Raw genomic sequence first — 13,997 nt, 5'->3', positions numbered from 1 at the left:
AACAGTTAGAGAACACTTCAACAATAACATTAGACTATATACATGTTTTTCAAGTGTACACAGACTGTTCACCATAACAGATCACATTCTGGGCCATCAGACAAACCTTAACAAATGTAAAAGAACTGGAATCATAAAACATTCTCTGACACTAATAAAAGAAACCTGTATGAGTAACAGAAAACTATCTGGAAAATCCTCAAATTTTGGAAATTAGCACACTTCTAAATAACCTATAAGTCAAACAGGAAGTCACAAGGGAAACTAGAAAATAGTTTAAATTGAATAAAAACAAAAACACAGTATCAAAATTTGTGGGATGCAGCTAAAGCAGTGCTTACAGAGAAATACATAGCTAAATACTAGCACTCAAAAAAAAAGTCTTAAACCAATGATCAAAGCTTGACAAAACAGAAGAGCAAACTAAACAGACAGCAAGCAGAAGGAAATTAATGAAATTAAAAAACAAAATAAAAAAGAAACCAAGAAACCAAAAACTGATTCTTTGGAAAGATTCCAATAAAATGACAAACCTTTAGCAACATTAAAATGAATGAATAAATAAGCAAACAAAGAGATGACATAAATCACCAATATAAGCAATGAAAAAGGAGGGGCATTACCCAGACTACACAGACACGGTAATAGGATAATGGAGTATTATGAAAAACCTATGCCCATGAATTTCACAGCTTACACTGAATGGACAAAATTCCTTGAAAGTCACATACCATCGAAGTTCAACAAGAAGAAATACTTCTGTATCTATCAGGTACACTGAATTTGAAGTTAAAAATCGTCCAGCAAACAAAACAACATGTTCAGATGATTTTACTAGCAAGTTCTGTCAACACTTAAGGCAGACATATGACTAATTCCACACAACCTCTTCAAGAATATAGAAGAGGGGGAAACACTCTCCAACTCATTTAATGAGGTAAGCATTTCTGATACCAAAATCAGACATTACGAGTAAAAGAAAACGACACACAAATATCTGTCACAAACACAGACACAATAGCAGCAAAACACTAGCAAATTGGATGCAGCAATATATAAAAAGGATAAATACATTATGACTGTGTGGGGTTTATGCCAGGAATTCAAGGTTTAGTCAACATTTGAAAATCAATCAATATAATCCAGTTTATCAATAAACTAAAGAGAATTATATGAACATCTTATTAGATGCAGAAAAATCATTTGCCAACATCAACATCATTCAGAGATACAAAAGTCAGAAAACAAGAAACAGAAGGAAACTTCTTTAACCCAATAAAGGTCATCTACCAAAAAAATCATATTTAAGGGAGAAAAAAATGAATATTTTCCTCCTATTAGCACGAAAGGGGAAAAGATACCCACTCTCACCATTTCTGTTCAGTATTACAATATTGGTTCTAGCTAGTGCATTAAGACAAGAAAAAGAAAGACATACAGATTGGAAAGAAAGAAAACTCTAATCAGAGACAACATGATTGTTTACATAGAAAATCCCAAAGGTTCTACAAAAAAACCTACTAGAACTAGAATGTTTAGCAACAGTTGCAGAAAACAGGGTAAATATGCCACCAATGAGCAAATGTAAAAGATATAAAGGCACCAAAAAAACATAAAATAGGTATAAACTAATAAAATATGTACTAGATCTGTATGCTGAGAACTATGAACACTGATGAAAAAAATCAAGACAGACCTAAAAGAAAAAAAAAAGGAGAGAAATAGTATACTTATGGCTTAAAGGCTCAATATTGTTAATATGTTAATTCTCCCACAAACTAATCAAAGGATTCATTACAATCTCAATTAAAATCTCAGCAGGAATTTTTGGTAGAAATCAATAAATAGATTCTAAAATTATATAGACAGGCAAAAGAACTAGAATAGCCAAAACTATTTTGAAAAGAACAAAGTCACTGGATTCACACTACCTGATTTCAAGACTCAGTTAATCAAGGTAATCAAGACCGCATAGAACTGGCAAAAAGAAAGTCAAAATATCAATGAAACAGAGTCCAGAAATAGACCCACACATATATGCTCTACTGATTTTTGACCAAGATGCAAAGACAACCCAATGAAGGAACTTTTAAAGTCTAGCTTCTCTAACTTAATATAAAACATCTGAAATTCACTGATGTTTGTTGCATGTACTGAAAAATACTATCAACTAACTTAATATTTATAGACCATTCCACCCAATATCAGACTAAATACATTCTTTTCAAGTGCACATATAATATTTACCACAGAAGACCATATTCTGAGCCATAAAACAAACTGTAAAATGATTATCTTTCAATAAATGGTGGTTGAACAAGATATTTATATTCAAAAAAATGAATCTCAACTCATAAGAAAATTAACTCAAAATCAATCTGAAGTCCAAATATAAAAGCTAAAACTATAAAACTTATAGAAAAAACATAAGCAAAACCTTTGTGACCTTGCGTTAATGTTAGCCAAGGATTTCATATGTAACATATGAAGTACTATCAATTAAAAAAGGATAAAACAAGCCACAGATTGGGAAAAAATATCTTCAAAACACACATCTGGCAAAGGATGTGTATTCAGAATACATGAAGAATTCTCAAAACTCAATAAGGAAACCCATTTTAAAATGGCTAAAAGATACGAAAGAACACTTCACCAAAGAAGACAATTTTCAGATAGTAAACACGTATGTGAAAAGATACGCACCATCATTAACCATTAAGGAATGTATAAAACCACAATTAGATAACACTACACACCTTGTAGAATGGCTAAAAATCACTGGTATGCTGGTATATGTTTAGCAATCAGGTCTTTGGGAGAGAAGACCCTGAATTTTAGCTTTTGCTGATTTCTGTGGCATAAACATACCCTCTGTGGCTGATTTCTCCTGACTGAATGTGGAGCTAGGAAGATATGTTACTTTCCACCATACGGATACAACAGACATATATAGAAACTAGTAAAACATAGTAAAAGAATTAGGAAGCCACAAGTTTTATATATTTATTACCTTTGTTTTTTTAATGTAATTTATTTATGTTTATATAATTTAATTTTTAACAATGGCTGTTTACTAACCAGCTTACAAAATTCCTGAAAATTTAAAGATCAGTTCTTTCAAGCCAGTATAAGCCAGCCCCAAGTGTGCCACTGCCTGAAATAAAACTGACACTAACAAGTGCTGACAAGGATGTGGAACAACTGAATTCTCAATCATTGAAGAAAACAGTCTGGCAGTTATCTTTTTCTTCTTTCTCTTTCTTTCTTAGAATCTTTTACACTTTTTTTAGATTTCAGAGATAAAATGAATGAGAACCTGACCAGAGACTAAAACAGGCAAATCAGATGCACTGAAGTTTCCTTCGGACTAGCCTTCAGGATTCAAACACTCAATAATACATACAAAGTGTGACTCTTTGAATAGGAATAAAGTTTCAATATATATATTTTTAAAGAAATTTATTTATTTATTTTATTTTTGGCTGCATTGGGTCTTTGTTGTTGCAGGCAGGCTTCCTCTAGTTGTGGTGAGCGGGGGCTACCCTTCGTTGCAGTGCACGGGCTTCCCATTGCGGTGGCTTCTCTTGTTGCGGAGCATGGGCTCTAGGCGTGCGGCTTCAGCAGTTGTGGCATGCCAGCTCAGTAGCTGTGTCTTGCAGGCTCTAGAGTGCAGGCTCAGTAGTTGTGGCGCGTGGGCTTAGCTGCTCCGCGGCATGTGGAATCTTCCCAGACCAGGGCTCGAACCTGTGTCCCCTGCATTGGTAGGCGGATTCTTAACCACTGTACCACCAGGGAAGTCCCTAAAACTTCAATATTAAAATAACTTTTATGATAGGAGGAAATACCATAACATACTTTTGTCTTGAAACATCATGCTTTCATTTTAATGAAACCATATATTATCAATTCTCAGACTTGGAGAACACTGTCCTAATGGACATGGTCTTGAGTTACATTACTAGTTATTATTATAACTTGAGTTATATTATTACTAGAGCCATTAACTTGCAAGACTAAAAGTAATTAACTTCATATCCCTATGCTTTATCTCCCTTGAACCTTTCTGGCAAAAAGTTTGGCAGTCTCTTAGAAAGTTAAACATGTATTTACCACACAACCAGCAATCCTACTTCTAAGTACTTTCCCAAAGGAGATGAAAACTGTTCATACAAAAATCTGTACATAGATGTTTACGTCGTCTCTAGTCATTAATGCCCAAAACTGTAAACAACATAAACATTCTTCAACAACAGTGATTCACAATACAATGGAATACTAAATTCAGCAACAAAAAGGAATGAATTACTGACACATGCAACAACATCAATAAATATTAGATACTTTAGGTTAAGTTAAAGAAGCTACATTCAGGAAGTTTCATACTGTTTTATTTATAAAAAATATAATTCCATTTATATGAGTCCATTTATATGAAATTCTGGAAAAGACAAAACTATAGGCAAAAAACAGATCAGTGGGTGCCAGAGGCTGGGAGTGGGAGGCGTTAACTACATGAGAGAATTTTTAGGAGGTGATGGAAGTGTCCTATATCTTGATTGAGGTGGTAGTGAACTTTACTGAGGTAAATTTTAACACAACTAAAAACTATCATTACAGGAAAAAAACACCAGAGTTCAATTTTATAGGAAAGTGGGCATTTGAAAAGTAACATTAAGGACAAATCTGGGGAGTTCCCTGGCAGTCCAGTGGTTAGGACTCCAAGCTTTCACTGCTGAGGGCCTGGGTTCAATCCCTGGTCAGGGAACTAAGATCCCACAAGCCGTGCAGCATGGCCAAAAAAAAAAACACAAAATTATTCTTTTTAAGAAAAAAACTGAAAAAAATTGAGCACCTCTGCCTCAAGCAACTACATAGAATAACATTTTTTACAGGCACTAAAAATAGTTCATTCCAAAACCCTTATATTTAATGGCTTCCAGGGAAAGTAGTCAATTAGAGTTATACCTCGTCATAAATCTCTTTCTAGTATTTTCCATGCTGTTGCCTTTAAATACCTGGTCACGAAATGTCTTTCCTCTTAAACATAGGTAATTCATAACGAAATTTTCAAAAAAATTAAAACATTTAAAGTTGGATGCCAACCCAAAGATTAGAAGACAGAATTAGGAAAACATGATATATGCTTTTACTACCTGTTGTGTTAGAACAATAGACACTAAACTTCAGTTCTTTATCAAAAGACTCTTTAGTCTTACTCTACTTGCTCTCTTGATAATGTCACCCACTTTTCAGGGTTTCAAAGATCATCTCTATGCCATTAAGTCACTCCAGTTTTCTATACTATTTCTGTACCATGTGCATATTTCAATTACACAGATATCACCTGGTATTGCAGGTGCTTGTTCACACAGGTGTGTTTATTATGTTGACTCCTGTTGGTTCATATACTCCATAAGGGCAAGGACTAGATTTCTACTAAACTAGTTTGGTTTAGTGTCACCATTCAATAAATTGTATTGAATCTGTATCTCTAGTCCATCAGTATTTCTAGCTGTCTGATAGTATCTGCACTGGTGTAACTTATTCCCAAATGAAATAAACTTATAATTCCTTCCCCTAGACATTGTAAGTCTTAAGATGTCTATCTTTTAATGTGCTATTGTGTCAACTTCCTTCTCTCCTTTATTATTTGCACTTTTTTTCTTGAGGCTTTTAACCTCAGATTTAAAATAACCTCTGGCTCATCAACCTACCAATGATACCTCGCACTCAAATCAGCTACCTAGGTGATCATGTTACTGCCCTGAAAATCTTCCAGACCTCTCACGTGCCTACAAAACAAATTTCAAAGCTGTTCACAATCTCACCACATTAACCTGTAACATCCTATATTCAGCCACTCAGAATTATTTATGGTTCCCTAAAATATGGACTGAACCTTAAGTGACACGTGCCATTCTCCCACGTCGAAATTTCATTCCACCCTTCAAAGTCTCTCTTAAATATTACCATCTCAATGGCTTTTCCTAGCCAACAGAAACACTTACTGTTCATCTACTTAAGATTTGAGGTTAGTACAAGAACCAGGTGTAAACATCTATAGTCAACCAATTTTCAGAAAGGATGCCAAGACCATTCAATGGAGAAACAGTCTTTTCATCAAATGGTGCTGTGACAACTGGATTGCCACATGCAAAACGATGAAGTTGGACTTTACCTCATACTATATACAAAAGTTAACTCAAAACAAATCAAACCCCTAAATGTAAGAGCCAAAACTATAAAACTCTTAGAAGAAAACACATATTCATGGAATTCATGGAAAAGACTCTGACAAGTACAGGTTTCTGGTAACTGACTATACTGCTGAACTGAATGAATAAGCATTTTCAGAACTCTAATGGAAAACTGATGAATTCATAAAAGTGCTAACAAAAGATCAAGATGAAAAAAATAATTAATTACATGGGACTGAGTGAACTGATGAGGATGATTATAATTTTTGTGACTTTCTTTTTGAATAAAAAAATGTGATGTAAATTTATGTAAAAAGAACTTAATGTAAAACAATGCCACTCTTCTCACATATTTTCTCTTGTTTTGGAAAATATAGATATTTTCTGTTAAAAACGTGATTTATGCTGACACGTAATAGGTTGATCATTGTTATTATAAATGAATTAATAAATTTAAAAAAAAACAGATATAAATCTTCATGACCTTGGATTGGGTAGGGGATTCTTATATATGATGTTGAAAGCATGACCAACAAAATAAAAAACAGATAAACTGGACTTCATCAAATTTTTTAAAAATTTGTGCTTCAGAGAACACTGTCAAGAACATGAAAAGACAATCCACAGAATGGGGGAAAAATTTTTGCAAATCATGTATCTGGTAAAGAACTTGTATCTATGATATACAAAAAATTCTTATAAATAAAAAGACAGGGCTTCCCTGGTGGCGCAGTGGTTAAGAATCCGCCTGCCAATGCAGGGGACACCGGTTTGAGCCCTGGTCCGGGAAGATCCCACATGCCACAGAACCACTAAGCCCGTGCGCCACAACTACTGAGCCTGTGCTCTAGAGCCCGCGAGCCACAACTACTGAGCCCGCACGCCACAACTACTGAAGCCTGCGCACCTAGGGCCCGTGCTCCGCAACAAGAGAAGCCGCCGCAATGAGAAGCCCGCGCCCTGCAACGAAGAGTAGCCCCCGCTCGCTGCAACTAGAGGAAGCCTGCGCGCAGCAACGAAGACCCAATGCAGCCAAAACTAAAATAAATAAATTTATAAAAAACAAAAATAAAAAATAAAAAGACAACCCAACTGAAAAATGAGCAAAGGCTCTGAACAGACATTTCACCAAAGATGTACAAACGGCCAATAAGCACATGCAAAGATGTCTTCAAGAAAATATAACCAAAACCACACTTAGATACCATTTCACATGCATTATGATGGATAGAATAAAAAAGTCGAATAATAACAAGTGTTGGTGAGGATGTGAAAAAACTGGTTCCCTCATACATGGCTGGTGGGAATGTAAAATGGTGTGGCCATTTTGGGAAACCACTCCAGCAATTCTTCAAATGATTAAATGTAGAGTCACCATATAATCCAGCAATTCTACTTGTACACAAATGTTTATTGCAGCATTATTTATAATAGTCAAAATGTGGAAACAACGCAAATGTCCAATGAATGACAAAATGGATAAACAAAATGTGGTATAGCCATACAATGAATTATTATTCAGGCATAAAAAAGAATTAAGTATAGACTTTGAAAACATTATGCCAAGTGAAAGAAGTCAGTCACAAAAGACCACGTTACATGATTTCATTCATATGAAGTCTAGAATAGGGACGTCTATAGAGACAGAAAATGAATTAGTAGTTGCCTAAGGTTGGGGGCAGAGGAGTTTAGGGAATGGGGACGGGGGTGAGAGGGTACGAGGTTTCTTTCTGAGGTGATGAAAATGTTGTAGTATCTGTGAATATACTAAAACCCATAAAATTGTACATATTAAATGCGTGAGTTATATGGTATGTGAACTATAACTCAATAAGGCTGCTTAAAAAAAGAACAGGTGAAACTAACACAACATTGTAAATCAACTATAATCCAATAAAGAAAAAAAAAAGAACAGGCATATAATATAAATTTCCTGACCTTTTTAAGGTGTTGTCTTACTACTTCATGCTGCCTTAGGGCAAGCACCTTTTAAGCTTAGGACTATATCATTAAAAAAAAAAAAAAAAAAAAAGGCAGTAAAAGTGGTATTCCTAAACAATGTAAAGCCTCTCAGGTACAAAAAAAGAACAAGCTTTTGCCAGATTTTTTCCCTTCTCATTCCCTTCCCTGCCCCCATGCCAGCCCTTCTCCACTCTGTTCCATAGTCACAACAGAAACATACACTAGGGGTTTTAAATATGCTTTAGCTACTGAACATAGCTTTATGTGACTGTTCTTAATTTTGAAAGGAAAGGAGTCTAATATTGGGATAAAAACATACTCATAGCATACATATACACTAAGTTGTATAGTCATTACAAGCTTAACAATTATGACATGGAAGCTGTGTATAATTTGATTTTCACTTACATGGATTTCAACTGATTTTTTTCCTCCAAATGCCCTCAAATGAAAAAGTTTCTACATGAATAATATTTTTAAAACTCTTACTTTTTTTAAAAATAGAAAGACATTAATTTGTACACCTTTCTTACAATTTACGGCTTAGGTAATAACTATTCAAAGCAGATGACCTGTGTCAGAATCACCTGGGGCTTTGCAACTCATTGTTGTCCTCGGACTAGAAGCAATGTCATGAGGAGAGTTTGTTAAAAATGCAGAATTTGGCTTATCCCAGACCTATAGAATCAGAATTTGCTTTAACAAGATCTCTAGGTTAACTTACGTATAATGTTTGAAAAACAATGATCTAGAACACTTATAAAACATGCAGACTCTAGTGAGGCAAAGGCATCTGCATTTTAAACAAGAATCCTATGGTTTCTCCTACACACTGAAGTTTGAGAAGCACTATTCAAAAGAAAAGGGGCATACTGAAAAAACATTCCTCTAGAGAAGCTTTGGTATACTAATAAATGCTGCTATATATCCTTCCCCAAATAGTTTGAAAAGCCAAAAAAAATTTCTGAATTTGTAAGTCTCACAGTTATACTACCTTAAAATTAATACCCTGAATGAGTCTCATGAAATAAGGGGTTTAGATGAACAATCAAAACCAACTTTTTAAAAAGTTTTCATAACGCAGTAACCAAAATAAATTTATTCATACTCAAAATTTTGTAGACTTTTACTGAAAAAAGTCAAATACCTTATTAAAAAGTCCCATCCAAATGCGAAATATAAATGATAGTTCCTTTTACTCAACTTTAAAAGACTTCAATTAAACAGAATGCTTAGTGTTCACAATATTCTAGTTTACACTATGTTAATTAAGTTTATTCTGATCCTTGCTGGTGGAAAACCTTTGTAGCCCTCACAGGGAATACAGGTCTTAGGATCATGCATAGTCACTAACTTTCAATACGTGTTAAGGCAGCTGTAGAGTATACATAAAGGACTACAAGGATATTGGCCCCAAAAGGTAATTTGCTGTGCAAGATAATTTTTACTAATTCTTAGGGGATGCTGGTTTTGACAATTAATTCAGCAAACATTTGCTAAATACAATCAATGGTCAAGATTCTGTGAGGAAACAAAGATGATCAAGGCACTATCCCTAGCCCCAAGAAGCATATAATCCTGAGGACAGGTGGGGTTTGGGCAGGAACCTGCATATACAATTAGCAGAATGTGGTCAGTACTGAAAACGGGTGCCGCAAGTTCCCAGTTTCAGCTAAGTGAATGCCAAATAATGGTTATTTTACAGTAATTTCCAATTGATTTGCTGCAGAGTTCAACAAGTTAGGAAAGCTTACTAAAAAGCAGTTTATAAGGAAGTACAGCCCAAGATAAACAATTCTCTGGGAAATTTGCTTATATTTTAATACACATATACACACTGAAAGTTGGGCTATGAAGTGTGTGTGCGCTCATCAAAGGCAAAGCAATTCAAATATGAACTGGATACAGGAGGCCCAGTACAGTTAAGTTCATAGAGGGCGTTTCCTTTGACAAAAACAGGAACAGTTAGCTTCAGAGACCGCTGATCATGCGAGAAAAGAGGAAAAAGGAGTGAGGATCTGTTTTTATTTCTCCCCTGGTAACTTAAAAAAAAACCCAAAAACCTCCCCCACCGCCCAGCAGTTTCCTGAACTATTCCCTCCCTTCAACTTTATATTTTATCAACACTACGATCCTTAAAAAGCTTAGGAACTAAGGAAGACAAGCAAAACCGGTCAAATGCATTTACCTATTTAACAGTCCGAAACAGGTACCTCCCTCAAGGGGAACTAGCAGTCCATGAAGGGCCAGGACCGGGAAAAGTGCATTCACACGCTCCCTCCAGCGCCTCGGCCACTGAGCACTCTCTTCACTGCTCTCCCCTTTCGGAGGCACACCCTCCCTTGGGAAGGGAAAAGCAAGCACCTCTTAAAAGGGGCTGCGGAGGTCGCCCGGCAGCGCGGTGAGCTTTGCGGGGACCCAGGGCAAAACCTTCTCTGCTCTGGAAGAAGAGGTGCAAGTGACACTGACGAGGGCCAGCTGAACGGGGAAAGGGCACTGCGATGCTCTGTCCGGTCCCGGCCCCTCAGGGGATCAGGTCGGCCCCCCGGCCCGCAGTTTGCTCTCTTAAGCAGGCCTAGCCGCCCAGGCCAACTCCAGCCCAATGACAGGTCCCCGAGGTGGGGCCCGCGTCACAGGTGTCGCCCCAACCAGGTCCTTGCAAACCTGGGGGGGGGTGGGGAGGGACAAGTCGGGGTACGGCAAAGGCACCGAAAGGTGAGACGCGCGGCAGCGACGGAGCGCAGCACCCACGGCGACGCGGTCTCACCTCTAAGGTGGAGACAGTGCTGGTGAACAGGTCCTCTCCGTCCTCCAGCTCCTCAAAGTCGGTGGGTTTCCCGACCCCCAGCGGAGGAGGTTCCCTCTCAGCCGCCATCTTCGCTCGCCCAGACTACTGCGCGAGCGGGACCTCGCGGACCCGTCACGTGAGCACGCACGGCTAGGCTGGCGCGCGGGCCGCTGGGCTCCCCCGCCTCCCCGGCCCGCCGCGCGCGGCCCCGCCCCCGGCCTCGAGACTGCGCCCGCCCGGCGCGCGCCGCGCTCAGCCCCGCCCGTTCGCTCCTCTTTCCACCTCCACGTCTGGGTCGCGGCCACCTTTTCACCGCCCACTTGCTGTACTGACTTTTGTGGAAGAAACTTGGACTTTTATTGCCACGTCCCTTTCTTAGCAGGACTAGGCCAAACGATTTCTGTTGTCGTTACCAGTTTTAAAATCTCCTTTAGGAAGTGGGAGAGCTTGGGGACCAGTCTTTGGGCTTGGATTATGCACAGACTGAGGGCAAGATTGAGGATTGGCGGAAGAGAGACGCGTCTCTTAGATCTCTAGGCTGTCCCATAGAACTTTCTGACATGATGGAAATGTTCTATATCAGTAGCATCCAGTAGAGTAGCCGGTGGCCGAGCACTTGAAATGAGACTAGTGTGACTGAGAACTGAGTTTTAAGTTGTACTTAATTTTAATTAATTTAAATCTAAATAGTCTGCATGTGGATAGAGGCTACCTATTGGACAATGCAGCTCCAAATAACAGAAACCACCCTGAATAACTTGTCTGAGATTTACTCCAATTTCATCACAAGGCAGCACACAATATTTTTCCTCAATAAAGTAAGAGTCAGAAAGGCTGGAAAAATGACAATTAGGAAAATTAGTGGATGATTGGTAAGAGCATCATACGCAATTCCCTCTGCCAATTAATAGATCTTCATTGTCGGAGGGTCTCTTGAAGACTTTCAGCTTCAATTTCCTCACCTCACTGCATAGGATTACTGTCAGGATCAAACGAGAAAAAATGTGAAATTATTCTGAAAACTAAAGATTGCTATGCCAATGCAAGGTTTGTTCGTGGAAAAATAAAAGGGCATTGCAGGTAGCAACCTGAAGTTACAATTTTGCTGGAGAAGAAATCTTCACAGGGATTCTTTATAAATTAAGTATATAGAAGCCCTCAGCCCTCACTGGCCTGGGAGTTAGAAGGCCTGGGTTCTACTGGTTATGTGCCAGACTTACTGAGCATCACTGTAATTATTATTTTTTTAAGGGTATTGGAGCAGAAGGTTTTCTAGTCGCTAGGATTTCTTCCACCCCTAAATTTCTGAATTTCTATGATTATTGTCAAGAAGTATCAACCCAAACCATAACTAATTTAAGTAAGTATACCAAGTCATTGCTTGGTATCAAATGTTGCCTGGGTGAGTTGGATGCATGGGCCAGTTGTCACTGTCATGCTCCCATCACCATTGCCACTGCCGTCGGCCTGTCTGGAATCAGATGTTGAGGCACATTCCCTGGCCTGCATTCCACCACCTATGGACAGTCTGTAGCCTGTCACTGATCAGAAACTTTCATCTCTTTTGAAAGCTCACATTGTGGCTTGAGGTGATTCTTCTCTGTATCCTTTTTACCTGTGCCTCTGTTTATTGCTTACTACTTTCTGTCTTATGCTATGGTCATTTATATTCCCAGCATATCTTTTTTATTGGACATTTGAATTAGTTGAAATATAGGTCCAGCCGCTTGTGACAGAGAACCACATTCAAAGTGGCTTTAGAAAAATGCAGTGTAATTATCCCTCATGTGGGAGGATGAAGGCTCCATGAGCTCATCCAGGGATTGCAGGCTCCTTCTTTGGTCCTCCTCTCCCTAGGGTGGAATCTCTTCCTCATGGTCCACGTTGGCTAACCACCACAAACCACATTCCAGCAGGCAGAAAAGGAGTAAAGGGTAATGCAATGACATCCCCTTTCCTTTAAGGGCGTAGTCCAGAAATTGCACGCACCACTTCTCTCCACGTCCCTTTGATCAGCTCCTTAGTTACGTGGCCATCCCTAGCTACAGGAGACTAGAAAATGCCATCATTATGCCACCCCCTAAAAACTAGGGGTTCCCTTACTCTGGAAGAAATGAAGACTATTGTAGGAAACCAGCAGTCTCTGTTATAAAGCATCTATTCACTCTTTTTATAGTAGCATACCTGAATTTCCTTCTGGGTAACCATTCTTTCCTACTCTAGCCTGGAAGTCTCCTCCAGCTCAGGAATGGAGTGTATGACCTAGGCTTAAGCCAAACCTAGCATTGACTCCCTTGGCCCTAGTGATTGGTGGGAGGTCAGATTCAGCCTCATTTCCCCAAGCTCTTAGCAGCTTTGATTGTCTTTCTTTCCCTATTCAAGCTAAATTCTACCAGGACTTTAAGAATTGTCTTGCTCTTTTTCTTGGCTCTTTTTCTTCCTTGGTCCTTTGCTTTTCTGTTTTTTCTTTTCTGAAATCCCAAATTCAGTCATCAGCTTCTCTAATCTTATATCCATATTGCTAAGAGCATTTGAAAAGTAAACCCCAACCTCAACTGGAGAGCCTGTAAGTCCATGATTTCTAACACCAACTCCCCACTGCCTAGATACCACCATTTGTTTCTTTTCCAAATCCTTCAACTATTCTTTCCAGTAAAGGTTCTCTTTTCTCCTCAAGTATCCCATCACCTTTTCTCCTCATTTTCATCAAATGACTTAGCCTGCTCATTCAATGACAAAATAAAATCTGCCAGTTGAATCCTTCAGCCTTCAAGTAGGATGGAAATTCTCTTCTCTCTGTGCTCCCATCACTCACTGTGTATGTTTCTATAACACCTATTATATTGTACTGTGATCATGGCCACTTTTCTATCACCCCTGAAAGTCTGCAGGATCGTTGCATTCCAGGGCTATTTCTTATTTGACTTTGGATCCTGGGTAGCCCTCAGCTAGTGATCTATAACTGTAAAACAAATTATAGCAAACTTAGCAGCTTAAAAACACAAATATTTATTTTCTCATGATTTCGGTGGGTCAGAAATCCAGGTGCA

General features: G+C 38.3%; 1 protein-coding gene across 1 annotated transcript in view; it reads right to left on the bottom strand.

Moving 5' to 3' along the window:
* SNX2 (sorting nexin 2) overlaps positions 1-11,096 on the bottom strand; it is a 54,002-nt gene extending 42,906 nt beyond the window's left edge. The window contains exon 1 of the mRNA XM_061188088.1: positions 10,927-11,096. Within this exon, the coding sequence (XP_061044071.1) occupies positions 10,927-11,034 (108 nt within the window). The 5' untranslated portion in view covers positions 11,035-11,096. The remainder of the gene's footprint in view (positions 1-10,926) is intronic.
* Between the last annotated feature and the right edge of the window lie 2,901 nt (positions 11,097-13,997).

Source organism: Eubalaena glacialis, chromosome 4 (assembly GCF_028564815.1).
Source record: "Eubalaena glacialis isolate mEubGla1 chromosome 4, mEubGla1.1.hap2.+ XY, whole genome shotgun sequence".
Taxonomy (NCBI): Eukaryota; Metazoa; Chordata; class Mammalia; order Artiodactyla; family Balaenidae; genus Eubalaena; species Eubalaena glacialis.
The sequence above is the reverse complement of the archived record's forward strand: the minus strand, read 5'-3'. Positions and strand labels throughout refer to the sequence as shown.